The sequence below is a fragment of the Lotus japonicus genome, chromosome 1 (assembly GCF_012489685.1).
Source record: "Lotus japonicus ecotype B-129 chromosome 1, LjGifu_v1.2".
NCBI classification, from domain to species: Eukaryota; Viridiplantae; Streptophyta; class Magnoliopsida; order Fabales; family Fabaceae; genus Lotus; species Lotus japonicus.
Window position 1 is genome coordinate 128,719,478 of NC_080041.1, and position 16,222 is coordinate 128,735,699.

Sequence of the window (16,222 nt, forward strand, 5' to 3'; positions counted from 1 at the left end):
GACATTTAATAACCTGTAATTTCTGTCACTTTCCCTGTTGGTTTTTCGGTTTTTCCTTCGTGTTTTACTCTTTATCTGAACATTTCTCAAAGCCTATTTATAACAACAGAGACTTGACAACAAAAACAAGTTATGTTGACCTGTGACAGGGCATGTACGATGCTCCCTGCACCTCTATATCATTAACTACTCACCCAATAATAATATTTGGGAAAGCACGGGTTAGATAAGACTAAGTGTGCGTTTAAACTTTATACTATTAATTAATTTTATTAACTGAGTTATGACCCTGCTTATATTTTGTCATTCTTATTGTAAAACAACCAATTACATCCTAAAAACTAAAACGTTAAGCTGTTAATAAAAGATAACTGAGTCCTTATGATTAAGCGATATATAGTTTGATCATTAACGCCTATAATTCTTTTAATAAAAGATTGAATTTAGGCACATGATAAGTGAAAATGTGAATTGTTCACATTTAAAACCCAAACGAGCTATTGCATGAGAAAATATGTTAGAAATAATATTATAAAATTATTAATCTAACTCTTACTCAACAACTTAAGTTTTTGATTATTTGACAGTTATGATCCTGCTTTTAGGTACTCAATTATTTTTTAAACCACCGTTATATGAAAAAATCGATTGTCGTAGGCGGCTTGTAAAACTGTCGGAAAGTACATACAAAATGGCGGTTTCATAGAACCGCCATAATAAAACTGTCATAATTTTCACCTTTTTTATGTAGTGATGATATATATATATACATACCGTCTGTCTGTGTGTGTGTGTTGAGTTAATTATATCTAACTTTTTTATTAATATATTACTCTTATTTTAAAATACTCATAACAGAAAAATAATTCTACAGTTTTAATTACTAGTTATTAGTGTTTGCATTTCATTATCTTTTTTGTGATGGTATAAAAATTGATGGCAAGTATTCGAAGGTGGTATTCATCTCATTCCATGAGTGGAGATCATCTGTCTCATATCTCTGTCTCCATCCTCTGTCTCTCCAATAAGAAAATAACACGTCATTTAATTTAACACATCATCTTTCACAGTTTTTTTTTCTGAATTGATTAACGCCGTTAAATCTCTCTCTTGTTCCTACTTCCTAATAATTCACTCACATCTGTGTTACTTTCTACTATATCATTTCCCAGATCTGAGTTTTTGAGAAGAAAAACAATAGAACGAGAAATCCAAGCCCCCAATTCTTAGAAGGGGATGCAAATTGGCTAGATCTGTTTTTCTTTTATGTCTGTCTCTGTCTCTAACATCTCTCTTCTATTTGCCCTACCCTTTTGTCTATCTTTTCCTCCTCCTTCTGCTGCTTTCCGCCACAGCATAGTTCATGGGTTTTAGTAGCCTCTGCCAGATGTGTTTTGGTAATTGGAAAAGGAAAAGGAAAAAACTTATGATAAATGGAACCCACGATGGAGACAAAAATATATAATCCATGGGTTTTGGTAGCCTCTGCAATTGCTGGAAGTGCTACTGCTACCGATTGAGAAGATAGAAAATTGAAATAATAGGAAGGATGTTACTGAAAGAGAAAAAACGGATCTAATGTCGTTTTCTTTTTAACAATGATCTAACGTCGTTTCTCAAATTTAAAAGCTGATGTGTAAGTTTTAAATGATGTGTCATATTTTTATTGGAGGGACAGGGTTTGAGACAGGAAAAGAAGACAGATGATTTTTACTCCTCATTCCATATATCCTCATTTAACAAAACAAAAAAATTAATGGAATATAACAACACTTCGTTTCATTTCATATTTTTCCACCTCTTTCTATCAACACAAAGATCGATAGCTTAAGGGAATTGGACCAAAAACATGATAATGTCATCATATAGAATTGAGCTTTTTAATAATATTAAATTTTGTTTTCAAATTTAAAAATAGCAATGGTTGACAAAAGTAATGTGTATGTCACACTATCTTCTGCGCCAGGATACTTAAGAATCTCTTCACATTTCACACATGTCAGCCTGCAGAATCTGAATATAGGTAAAATTTGTTGAGTTTAATTAAGACTAGTGGAGGATTCTCGAGGTACTGAGAGTGGGGAAATGAAGGGGACCACGGCCATTTTCAGTTTGTGTGCGCTTCAGTTTGGGTTCTCATTAGGGAAAGGGATTGCCTTGGAATTCTTGAGAGTGGCAGGGTGAATCAAAAGCATAAGTTAGTTGGTTCCTATCAATTGATTTTCAAGTAGGAAGCTCTTTTGACAAGGATTTGCATTTCTTCTCGTATCACTTTAGTTGTTGGTCAGTGTGAGCACTTGTTGGAATATTCGGTGCTTAACCTTTATGTAAAGCTAAGGTTTATTCGCGTGATGATAGAAATAGGGTTGAGAACACCCTACTAAAATGGCCTCAACTGTTATAAGACTATCCACAATGGTTTCAACTTTCAACACCACTTTTTCTCTTCCCAACACTCCACATCACCTTCTCTCTCCAGTTCAACACTTCATTCAACTTTTACCCACTCCAATGGTTTTTCATTCAACACCCTACCCCTACCCCACCACTTTTATTTCATATTTTGATTTAATTTTATATTTTTCTTTTTATGATTTCATAAAATTAAAATTTACGATAAAAATTAAATTAAATAAACTATTATCGATTTAATTTAACTTAATTTTTTTTTATTTAAATTAAATTAAATTAACGTAATATTTTTTTAACATAATTTAAATTAAAACACTTAACAATTTAATATTTTTTAAAAAAAATATACACAATATTTTATTTTATTTTATTAACTTCAAATGGAAGAAAAGTAACAAAGCACACAATAATACATTTTATTTGCTTAACTTAAAATGCAAGACAACAAACTAAACACACAACACACAAATAACGTAATTAGTACGATACAAAGCATATTTAATCATCATACATTCCAAACTTTGCCCAGATGTGCTTCACTAGATCTGCTTGTAGTTGGTGATGGACATTTGGATCACGGAACTCGGATCTAGCACGCACGTGATCCGCAAAAGCGGGTAACACCTCGGTCGAGTATGGTTGCGGTGTACTAGATCCACTTCCCTCAGCTTGCTCAAAATCGGTCCATCGTTGAGCATATGTATCTCGTTCATCCTCAACAATCATATTATGTAATATGATGCATGACCTCATGATGATACCCAAATCAGTTATGTCCCAGAAGCGAGCTGGTTCACGGATGATTTTAAAACGAGCTTGAAGCACTCCAAATGCACGTTCGATGTCCTTCCGACATCCCTCCTGATGTTTTGCAAAGCACTTATCGGGTTCAGTTTGAGGAAGTCTAATAGACTTGACGAAAGTTGGATAAGAAGGGTAGATACCATCAGCTAGATAGTATGCCATATTATAGGGACGTTGGTTCACGATGAAATTCACACGTGGAGCGTTTCCCTGTTCCAATTCATCAAACACTGGTGACCGGTCTAGAACGTTTATATCGTTCAAGGTTCCCGGACATCCAAAAAAAGCATGCCAGATCCAAAGATCAGGAGATGCAACTGCTTCAAGAATAACTGTGGTAGTTCCCTTATCCCCTCTAGCAAATTGACCTTCCCATGCTTTAGGACAATTTTTCCACTCCCAGTGCATGCAGTCAATACTCCCGATCATGCCTGGGAACCCCCGCATTTCACTAACCTGTAGTATTCTTTGCAGGTCCTCTTGGGTTGGTGCTCTCATGTACTCTTGCTCATACAATCGTATGATTCCTTTACAGAATCTACGTACACACTCCAATGCTGTAGTCTCTCCTATTTTGATGTACTCGTCGACTGCATCTGCTGCCACACCATATGCTAACATTCGCATTGCTGTGGTGCATTTTGCTAAGGGCGATATACCTTCTTTCTTCGCTGCATCGACTCGCTGGGTGAAGTAGCTATCACTACTTGAAAGGTCCGCAACGATTCGAAGGAACAAATGTTTTTGCATCCGGTACCGGCGACGGAATATTCCATCGTCGTATGTAGGCTCATTGGCAAAGTAGTCGTCAATTAGCCTTTGGTTTGCCCCTGCATGATCTCTACTGAAATATTTTCTACCACGAGGTGCGCTACCCTCCAATATTAGATTTCTACGCTCCCTAAAGTGGTTGAGTACATAAGTGTCTTCTCTCTTGCTTTTTTCAAGGTAAGCTTCGAGATCAAACTCTGGTGGATCCATTTTTTGTGAAATTTGAAGTAGATGGGAAGAGATGGGAAAAGATGGGAAGTAGATGGGAAGAGATGGGAAGTAGATGGGAAGTAGATGGGAAGAGATGGGAAGAGATACATTGAATGGTGGATCTATGAGTCCATATATATAGATAACTTGAATGATGGACATTGACGGATTCGAAATAATATGAACTATAGTTAATTATCGGATAAGGACTAGATTCGAATTGAGTGATGCATATTCAAACTCGGTAACCCATACATTAAAGCCACTGACAACACCGACAAATTATTAAAGTAAACAGTACAGACTTGACAAAACACTGACAAATTATTAAAGCAAACACTACAGACTCGACAACACTGACAAATTATTAAAGCAAACACTACAGACTTGACACCACATGAAAAATAATAAAGCAAACACTACAGAAAATTAATTTCCAAAGAGCTCTTGGGACAACCGCTTCAACAGCTCTTTCTTGTGGTCACTGAGATGCTCCTCTTCACTTAACTTTAGAAATAATTCCATTTTCTTAGCTTCAGTCTCCTCTTTCCTCAATCTATTAGTCTCTTGTTGCATCGCCGCCATCTGCTTCAATTGTTCAACCTCTATCTCCTTGACTTGTTTGTATGCAGTCCAATCTTTCTCCATCGCCTCCAAGGCAGCTGTTGTGCTCTTCTTTTTACCCTTTTTTTTAGCTGCATCCCTACCCATTGGACGGGGAATCGATCCTATAGAGTTTGAGCCACATGCATCACTCTCGCGAGATCTCTTAGATCCACTACTTCCTGAGCCAACACTTCCTCCTACTTGACTACTGTAACGTGGTTGATCGCGGAGAGCCTCCCATTCTGCCATCAAATTAAATTGACCCTTCTTCCCATCTGCGTATAATTCTTGCGCTTGGGTCAAAATATCATTCTCCGACCAACCGCTTCGTTGCATACGCTTAGCGCCTTCATAAGCGCCAATCCATTTATTTATTTGCTTGCTCATATAATTATAACGGTTTCGGCATGCATTTCCATCCCGCGGAGGATTGAATGAGCAATGTTGATTACAATACTCAGCAATTTGACCCCAAAATGTTTCTCCTTTTTGGTTTCTCCCGACAACACTGTTTGTTCCATATTTAAGCCACCCACTAATTAACACCTTATTTTGATCAGTGTTCCATGCTGGTAAGTGACTTCTCCTGCTCGTAGGAGTTGAATCCTCTTCATTTGGAGTGACTTCATTACCAGCTGTCATGCCAGTAAGATTCATTTGTGTTGAAAACTCGGGAAATTCAGGTGCACCATCATTAGACGACGGTGTTGGAGATGGATATCTGAACATAGATCCATGATGGGGATGAGGACGTTGGTTGAGAAATTGAGTTGGATCTTGAAAATTGTTGTGATTTTGGTAGTTGGATTGATTTGGATCTTGATAATTGTTGTGATTTTGGTAGTTGGAAATTTGATTTGGATGTTGATAAATGTTGGGATTTTGGTAGTTGGGAAACTGATTTGGATGTTGATAATTGTTGGAAATTTGGTTGTTGGGAAACTGATTTGGATGTTGATAATTGTTGGGAAACTGATTTGGATGTTGATAATTGTTGGGAATTTGGTTAGAAGAATTCTGGGTGTTGAAATGGTAGTTGTTGGGATCCATTTCAAAGCAAAAGGGATAGTTGAAAGATAATAAGATGAATAAGATGATGGAAAACTTGGTTTTTTTTCTGTGTCCAAATCAAACGAACCAAGTCTCTATTTATAGAGAAAAAAAAATCATGAATTTTGGTAATTTTTTTATATTTTTTTAATTTTTTTTTTAATGAAATAATTGAGTTGGAAAGATTAGGATAAAAGAAAATCGCCCGGACGAATTAAAACGCGACACGCGTCAGCCATCAGAACATATCTCTCTCCTCTGACGCGTGGCACGCACGCGCCTGTCGGTGCCCAACCGACGCGTGCCACGCGTCCCACCACCGCAGTCCCTGGGTCCCACAGCCTGCCATTTCTGCAGGTCACGCGTCTTGTTGGCGCGTGTGTGGCACGCGCCTGGCATTCGCCAACCAGGCGCTGCCACGTGTCACCGCACTCAGGTTTAAGCTGTGTTGAAAATTTTCAACACCTCTCTCCTCCTTTCAACTTTCAACACCACATTTCAACACCATTAATCACCCATTTCAACATTCAACTCCCCCCTTTACACACCATTGCTGATAGTCTAAGTTATAAAGCAAATCCTAATAATATAACCTTTACTGTATTTGGGAAAGGAAAAGGGAAAGGGGGTTATTCGAAGAAGGTTAACTAATAAAGTGCGCGCAAACACAGTTGGTAGATAATTGAACTCCTTAAGTATTTAGTTAAGAGTTCGATCCCTGAACGGTGTGTATGAACTCTTAAGCATCTCATAACTGTCGGTGGTGGGATATACAACCAAAAAAAATCAAAGAATGTTAGTGGTTGATGGCATTGATCAATAATTCTTGGCATCACGTTATTGTACTAGGAGGCACTGCACTAATTAACAACTACTATATGTCTGCATACTAGTTTCATGCTAATGTCAGGGCATTCATTCATCTGAATTCTGAGTTGGTAATTCTATTAAAAGAGACACACACGTTCTGAATATCTTCTTGTTCCTGAAACATGAGGGCCTGATTCCAAGCCATTATTGAAAATGCCAACATCAATTCACAGCTTTTATCGCCAATAATAACATAAATTTACCTTCCTCTCTGACACTTTTCCTTTTTCGCAATCAATTGGTTTAGAATGGTATAGCAGGGGCTCCGTGGGAAGTGGAGAAGGGCTGAAGGAGTTAGATGTGTTGCATTGAATGAACTTTAATTGAATCAAGATCTTAGACAAAAAAAAAGTCTGATCAAGATCCACAGGTTAACACAATATTGCAGATTATGCTTCAATTTTACATAGCAGAGTCTTACCATAACGATGAAGTAGCATATATGTGTGTGTAGTGTGTACATATCACAAGAGGTTTGCTCGTAGGCGTCTATGACTTAATCTGTCTCTGACATGAGCCAAGCCGGACCAAATACATCAATAAACAAGACTTAAACATTTAAAAATCTATTTAACTAGTATTTAGCCCGTTTGTCCGTGCGATGCACGGATAAATTTTTACGAACTCTTCTGCTAATTACAACAATTGAGTAATACAATGCACAGATAATTAATCAAACACTTATATGTCATTATTATATTATGTTTATGTTTAAATTTTTGATCATATATATGAATTAGATGAGTTTTAAATGTTAGTTGTCTTTGACCCCTTTGCCGACTTCCACTTTGGGGCAATCTTCACTATTAAATAACACCATAGAATAATTCTAACACATAACATTATCTATTTGGAAAATAAAGATTAAAGGTATTGATAAAACAACATCACACACAAAATACAACATAGCATTTCACATAATGTTTAATGGAGCACCCCAAAGATGATTACTAACTTCGAAGGTTAAAATGCATGATATTAAACAAACATCAAAATACATCTAACAAATGGCAACAACCAATGTTTAAAAGAAACTTAACAGCTTCTTCACACAAGTCCATGAAACAGAGTTTGTAAGAAATCTCCCTGCGAAATGGATCAAATATGTGGATATAAAATCTGGCCTGTCCACGATAGATAAAGTGCATCATCACAGTAGTTTGTATTTGGTGAACTGAGCGGATGTTGACCAAACCAGCCCCAATTCTGTACTCCCTTTGATTGTAGTAGTATGAATAGAATTAGCATATAATTAAAAGCTAGATAAACCTACACTTACAATAATGAAAATCCACAGCCATTATTTGCATGAATTAAGCGGTTTCCACTATAAAAAAGATGGATTCATTAGAAATAAAGTAATTTACTTAGTCACATGGAGTAATAGAGTTTCACAATTCACTGACAACTTCTGCAAGCACATTCTTTTCAACTCTAACATGCTCAACCTCTGATGGAATTAAACTCAATGAACTAAAAATATTCAAATCAAATAATGAAACTTAAAATACAATATAACAAAGAACTTTCCATTTCTTCTAATATTAGCTGAAGAATGGAAATAACAAACTTAAATGCTATAGAGGAAAATATGAAAACTCACATGACCCCCACTAAGCATTTCAGACTTTTTCATCTTTTTCATAGCATGTATGGTAGATGATTTCTTCTCCCTATAGGGTATTACCAGTGAAATAATATGGTATAAGATTTCACATAATTTCACAGTATAGAGGTATGCAAACAAAAGTAAAATGAGAGATGTTTCTAGGGACATGCTCAATTTTCAGGGGAGAGATTCTTTCACAACTGATGTCTTAGAGAAAGTCTCAAGAGGGGGATAAGATGAAACATTTTATCAAAATAGAAAGCAGTGAGATAAATAAAAGATTTATCATTTGTCCTTCCACTACACGAAGGCCCCATTTAAAAAGAAAATAGCAGACCAGAAAATTCTTTCAAAAAAGCAAAAATTGAAAGTATATTAAACAGGGTTTTAAAAAAAATAAAAACTTGTTCAATGGAACAGATTCAGAACCAACAATTGAAAAAGAAAAAGACATAGGATGCTAAATAGATTCAAACAGATTGAGAAAAGCTATGTAAATATGGCACAACTAACATAAGAGTTATATAAAGAGCTGCATATGTGCAGAAAAATACCCCTAAGCATATGAATGATATGATCCACCCAACAACTCTTCATCTATTACCATCATTCATATCTGCACCACAAAAATCAAATCAAAACAAAATAAGTAAGTAGAAGAGAGACAGTTGGAAACAAATGGAAACATGATCCTTAAGAACTAAAGGTTTTGTGTCCTCAAAAGTACCAACGTTTACCTCAAAAAATTCTACATAGTTCTATGTGCAGTCAGCACTCCTCAACATGGATAAAATCAATAATTAAGACAAATCAACACAACTAAAATATATTCTATGGTTAAAACTAATTTTGTATCCTCATCTAATAAACTATCCATGCTAGTTGTTGCCATTGGAACTGTTAAAATATATTGATAAACTATATATGTATTGTTAAGCAATTTGGATTTACCACCTTCAAATGCTTCATCTATCTGTATCATAATTTTCACACTCATTATACTTTGCATTCTAAGTAGCAGCTAGCTTGATCGTCCATTTCGTACAGAGAATTTGTTACATGTATAATATTCTTGATTTTTTTTTAGAACAAACAAAAATTGTTCTTTCTCACTCTTGCTACCTATAGCTATATATGTATGGTGCATAAAAATGGTACCTATGGTATCTATTTATGTATTCCTCGTATGGTACATGTATCTCTCTCTGCCAAAACATAAGCTGCGGACGGAATTCACAGTTTCAACCATAAAAGACATCAGTATAACTCAAAACATGGTGGTACAATCAAAACTTGAAAAAACAAAAATGTGGGACTCTCCAGCTTACTATGATGGTGAAAGTTAGAGATAAATTAAGAATTTCACATGGAAATGGTGGTATCCCAAGGGATCTAAATTTAAAAATAGAGTATTATTTTAATCCCTGATAATTTGCTAAATGCTTAGAGTTGGAAAGTAGTAGAGTGCATATTTTTTTTTTGGTCTCTAGGGATTGTTTTGGGTTATATATAATAACCTTCTTTTAAGAAAGTAACCCACATGTATGTAGAGTCAAGAATCATGGGTTCTTAGTCATCTGAATCATGGTTTCTCTTTAATAAAATGCATGAAAGGGTAAGTAGTGGATGGATGAAGATCTACTTGATCCCACTCTTGGGCTTTGGCTCGACACGTAGGGGCAAGGGTATGTATCCATTAGTTAAGGAAAACAAAAGAATACATAGAACTTGAGCACAAGCAATTTTATCAGAAAAATGAAGTTGGCCAGTATCATCAAATATAGCCTTCACAAACTATGAAAGAGGCAAGCAAGTGTTAAAAATGCTTCAAATACATTTGGATAAATGAGTTCAGTAGATATTATTTGGATCAGACTAAACAACATTCCAATTAGTCAATCACCATCAGTATCATCTAAGCCTTTTCCCACGGCTGGCTATATGAATCACTCTAGCCATAATGCTTTGTCATATATTAAGTTTTTGCATAGGTCATTTACCTCTAAATCCTTCTTAATGACTTTGCCTTAATTTTCCCTAGGTCTTACTTTAACCCTAATGACTGAGCTCTCTATCATCTGATCAACCCTAATTAGAGATACTTCTACTCCATATGTACCCAAACTACCTAATACCAAACACTACCACCTTTTCTAGTATCGAAGCTATTCCAACTCTCTCTCCCACTCTTGTTATTTCTCTAATGATTGTATTACTAATCCTATCATATTTCGTATAACTACTCATCCATCTTAACATTCTCTTATCCACTACACTAAGCATACTTTCTTGTTTAGCTTTGTATTGCCAAAAAGTATATTACATGATTACAATCATATTGCATGAAATATGCAATTTCAGTAATTCCAGTTACTACTAAGATTTGTTCAATATCAACAAACCTACTCTGTAAGTTTCACAATTAAATAATGAAAGCACATAAATGATATCCTATGACTCATAAAGAGAATGTGAACTGTGTGTATCAGGTTCCATGATTTTTACAATGCTCACTTATATCAGGATAAAATAATCTTAAATAATTAAATAATTTAAAAAGTAGGGAGTAAGCATCTTCAAATTAAACAGTTCAAACCAGTTTCGTGTTAAATTAAAAAGAGATCACTTTAAGAGTCTCATGGACAATGCCAAGGTCACAGTTCATCAATTTCCTCATCCCAAAGAGTCTCATGGATTAGACAGTATTGAGTGCATGTTTGAAAATAAGAAATAAATAAGGCTATGGTTACACACTTTAGCAATTAAATGTCTTCATAAATAACATATCTTGTAATACTTTTACTTTTAAAAGTTTCAAAAGAAGGAAGCAAAGAGTAGGAGTAATAAGAGTAGTAGCTACCATGAGTTTGAATTCACCTCTACCAGCTTGAGATCCTCTGGAAGTTGCAAAATAATCAACAAACTCTGCCCAAGAGCTACAAATGATGGAGAGCAGAGATGGTGAGTTTTGACAGATGTACATAATTAACTATAATAAACTAACTGAATATAGGATAGCGTTATCCAGTGCATCGCACTCTATACTATGTATCACTGTAAGCTACTCTCTATACTCTATCAAAATCAATTGAAGAAGATAATTATTATTGAACAAAAAGATGAAGAATTGAAAACTAATGTATGAGAAAGTAGACTGCCGGTGAGGGTATGAGATTGTATCCTGATTAGAATAAAGCTTGGCTTTCAAATGCATAATTTCCCGTCATCTTTATGAAATGCATGTTATTTTTTAGTTCAAAAATGTATTCTTAACTTCTTAGCTTTGCATTGTATAAATACAATGATTTGTTCATTCCGTTAGTTCAAGTAATGAAATCACACTTTCTGTTCAGTTTCTCTCTCTCTCTCTCTCTCTCTCTCTCTCTCTTATGCTTTACATCTAAGAGATTTCTCACGGATGTGTAATTCAACAAGTATTTAGTTACTAAATTAATTGGATATGCAATGTTTGTAGATGCTTATGTGCTTCTTTCTGTAAAGAGGGGAAGAAAACTCAAATATGATTTAAGCAATTATAACTGTCACAATCATAAAAAATACCTGAATGGTAAAAGTAAAAGGAATCCACACTAAATCTTCAAAGACCAACATGAATCCCAGTCTCTCTATCTCTCTGCAATTATGTCCCAGCTGTAAAAGACATACAAAGAATCCAGATATGATTGTGTTGATTGGTTTAGAAGTTTTTGCAGTGAAGGTGGGTGTTTTTAGTCTAAAATTTGAATCAAAGGTGACCTTAAAATTGTTCAAGTTGTAGTTAGTTATCTCCACGGATGACCTATGAGATACATCTTTCATGTAGTGCGTTCTATCCAACCCATGGAAAATCCTTTAGTTACATCCTTAAAGAAAAGTTTGAAAGATAAGGCATTGAGGTATCACTACATGAAATTATGTCACCAATTATGATTTCAATTTCTCCAACTGGCATGTCACCATCAATACCATGTGGAACCAAACTTAATAAAAAAAAGTGGTGTGTTGGGTGATTAATAATAAAAACAGGATAGGCAAAACACAAAGCAAGTAACAAAAATATTGAACATAGCAAAAGACATCAAAATCAGGGATGATTACTAATGTAACATTTAATCAAGCACAAAACTGATGTTCAGATATCTTGGCATTCGGAATCTGATAACTATTAAAAATGAAAGAGATACATGGAAGTTCAAAGAAAATTAATCATGTAAACTTAAGCTGTCAAATTGTGATATGATCAAATGAATTTGCTGCACACCTCGGTGCTGCCTCTCCTTGAAAAGCTCAATCCCTTCTTCAAACATGCTCACTTGAACCATGACACCAATCATAGTGTTCCAAGATAATTCCAGATCTTCGTCTCTAACCAAACCTGCAATTAACAAAGGAGCAAATCAACAAAGGAGAAAAATGGAAATGGGAGTCGTGCATAATTTTATCAGTTGCTCCAGCAGAACCATTGATGCATCAAGCAAATCAACAAAGTAGAATGAATGAAAATCCTCACACAGGGAGGGAGTATTTATAGAGAACTTGGATAAATTAGCTGGCATACCTACAACTCTATCAGTTGTAGGTAATCATATGTACTTTCATCTAAAATGTTTACTCAAAAATTCAAATTAAATGAAAAAGATGAAGTGAAAACAGATACAGATGAATGAGAAGTACAAACAATTCAAATAAAATCAATAAAATTTATGGCGATTGAGACTAGATACTGACCAACAACTTGTCCATCCGCGATTTCTTCCTTGGAAATGGATTCAGATCTAGAATTTGAAATACTGATGAACAAACAACAGTAAATGGAGGGAGGTGGTGACATACGGTAGGTTCCACCATTTTCGACGAGCAGAACTCCTTCAACACGGAACGGCGAGCGGCGGCGATGATGTAAGCCTCTGAAGCAGCAAACGCGATTTGACGGAAGAAAGAAGAAAGGGAACGATGAGAGATGCGGTGAAACAGTGCTGAAGTGGAAAACGACGTTGTTTCCTACTTTCAAGTTGAAAAAAAAAATGTCAAGCAGGACAGGTGGGTCTTTTAGCTACAGTAATTGGAGAATAAGAAGTAGTAGATTAAAAAGTTATACCGCATAAGAGAAAATGCTCAGATTAGAATTCACTACGGGTTTGTTTGGATTGGTGGTACGGAGTAGGAGGGGATGGGATGTAATTTTTTTAAATTCCTGTTTGGGTAAGCTAATGAAGGGTGGGATGGAATGGAATGTGGTGGGATAAATACCACCTAATCTCATTGGATTCCATCAATTTGGTTCCCTCTCAATTTGGGAGGTATGGGATGGAACCAAAATTTTAATATTTTAAAATAGGCTTAAATACTCTGGAGGTCCCTGAAATTGTATGACGTACGAAAATAAGTCCTTGAAAATTATTTTTCCGATTCCGGTCCCTATAGTTTTTTTTAATCGAAATAGGTCCCTACCCGTGTTACCAGCTTATGTGGCTCTATTTTTGCATAATCATCACGTCCACGTGGCTTTTTATATATCCCAGTCATTTTTTTAATTCCACAACTTATTAAATACTCAAAAATTAAAATCCGAAAATTAAAAAAATTAATAAAATCTTAAAAACCCAAAACATTCTTCATCTTCTTCTAACATCTTCTTCATCATCTTTAAACATCTTCCTTATCATCTTTAACATAAAATTCAAAAAAATCCAAAAAAATAAAAAACCAATCCCTAACTTCAAAGCCACAAAACACAACATACCTTCACCCTCACCCTCTCCATCTTCTTCATCCCTAATTATTTTCATAAACAACATTAACAACAGTAACCATTTATTTGGCATTTAGAAAAGCAAAGGAGAAGAAAGAAACAGTGGTGGAAGAGATGGAAAAGAAATTGCAATGGATGCCTATATCATCATCAATACCACATCATGTACAAATTTGAAGATTTCGACAGTAAACTGGAGATAGGTGAGTGTATACAGATCAAGCTCATACTTGGTGATTAATACGACGCACTTGATACTGGTTTTAGTGCATTTCGTCCACAACTTGACAGCGTCGTAAGCCCCAAAATGACCTAGGTTTCAGTTTTCTGTTTGTGGCCGTGAAAAGCTACCCTATATGAGTTTCACATGTAGCATAGTTAGCAACTGTCCTTGGTTGTCATCCTTACCTCGCTTTTTTCCAGATCTGGATTTTTTGGTTTCTCTTACTATTTTCTCTTTCTGAGATCTGGGTTTTGGGGGTGGGGGCTGCGATGGGTGTGGTGGGTGGGGGTTCTGGGTTGCGGTGGGTGACAGTTTCGGTGGATGGGGTTCCGGTGAGGTGGGTAGGTGGGCTGCAGTGGGGGAGGGTGGGTTGCGGTAAGGTGGGTAGGTCGTTTGCGGTCGAAATCGGGGTGGGCCTGTGTCAAAAGACCTTGCTACAGCTGCGCGATTGGGAGGTGGTTGGGCCAAGATGGGGCGGCGCGATATGAAGACGGAGAAGCTTTAGTGGAGGAGAAGATTTCATCTAAAGACTGAAGCTTCAATCGTGAGAAAAAAAAAAGCGCAGGGAGGGAGAGAAAACGCGTGAATGTTGCAGTGTTATTTTGTTATGTTTTGTGTTAATTGATTTTTTTTTAATTAAATGAGAAAAAGAGGTTCCAATGGGTTTTTGGGTATCCAATATATGTTCAGCACCACCACCAAATTTCTTGGTTTTTTAGATAAATGTGATGAATTTTTCTGGGTTTTATTTTTTTAGTTTTTAATTAATTTTTTAACCCATAAGCTATTAAAAGAAAATTATAAAAGCCACGTGGACATGATGACTGTGCAAAATTAGAGCCACATAGGCTGGTAATACGGGTAGGGACCTATTTCGATTAAATTTTTTTTTCCAGGGATTCAGAATTTTTTTCAGGGACTTATTTTCGTACACCATACAATTCCAGGGACCTTCAGAATATTTAAGCCTTTAAAATATTATCATTTTACAATTATACCCCCTTTTATTTATCAATACTCTATACCTTCTTGCATTTGTTCCTCCATCTACGTTTCTGCACTTCTATCTCCTACATACATGTGCGTTTCTACAATTTTTCCTTACTGTACTTTTTTTCAATTGTTTTTTCATATGTCACTAGTGTTTTTTACCCGCGCGTTGCACGGGAAATATGTCTATCGTATTTGATACATCAATTGATACCTTGATTATTAAAAATATATTAAACAACGGATGAAATAGAAGAGTTAGAAATCCTAAGCAAAGTGGATATAAAGATTTCTCTTATAAGCCTGAACCAAATCAACAGGAACTCGTTTCACATTCTTCATGAATATGAAGACAATAGCACAAATCATAGATATAAGGAATTGCCAACATATTAAACAACAACATATCCATTGAATTGACTTAGATCTCCAAATCACAATGTAAGACCCAAGTTTTTAAGTTTGGAATAAATCGAATAAAATTCCTTTTCACGATTAATTTGATGTAACGTGAAGGGAAAACCTGAACAAGGGTTAAATGGAAGGAGTGAATTTGTGAAGGAGAAAGTTCAAGAAAAGCCAAGGATTATATCAAAACCGATAAAAGTTATAGCACGACTAACATTCGCCTAATCTTAGGTCGAAGACCCTAGTGAATAGTTAATTTATACTTTAGGACACGATGGAAACTAATTCCAAAAATCTTCAGAGAAATATTAGAATTTCTCTTATTCGTCTATAAACAAGTATTTCGACGCGAAACCCTGGAACGTACGAACGTCAAATTCCAATTCTCGGAAGTTTGCCGAAACGGAATCCCTGATAGTTCAAGAAACCCTAAAATCAACGGACGATGAAGACTTTTTCTATTCGGAGCTTCAAATGAAGATTCCACCCGCGTTCGCCTACTTCTCTCGTTGTTTCT

The 16,222-nt window shown here is 35.6% G+C and overlaps 1 protein-coding gene across 1 annotated transcript; it reads right to left on the reverse strand.

The window, feature by feature from the left end:
- Window positions 1-2,817: 2,817 nt before the first annotated feature.
- LOC130732666 (protein ALP1-like) lies at window positions 2,818-4,354 on the reverse strand. The gene has a single exon (XM_057584672.1). It carries the CDS (start codon window positions 4,195-4,197, stop codon window positions 2,911-2,913), a length of 1,287 nt encoding a protein of 428 aa, XP_057440655.1. The 5' UTR covers window positions 4,198-4,354; the 3' UTR covers window positions 2,818-2,910.
- Between the last annotated feature and the right edge of the window lie 11,868 nt (window positions 4,355-16,222).

Excerpts from the sequence above, each read along its gene's own strand:
- LOC130732666 (XM_057584672.1), bottom strand. The coding sequence starts at position 4,197 with ATGGATCCACCAGAGTTTGATCTCGAAGCTTACCTTGAAAAAAGCAAG.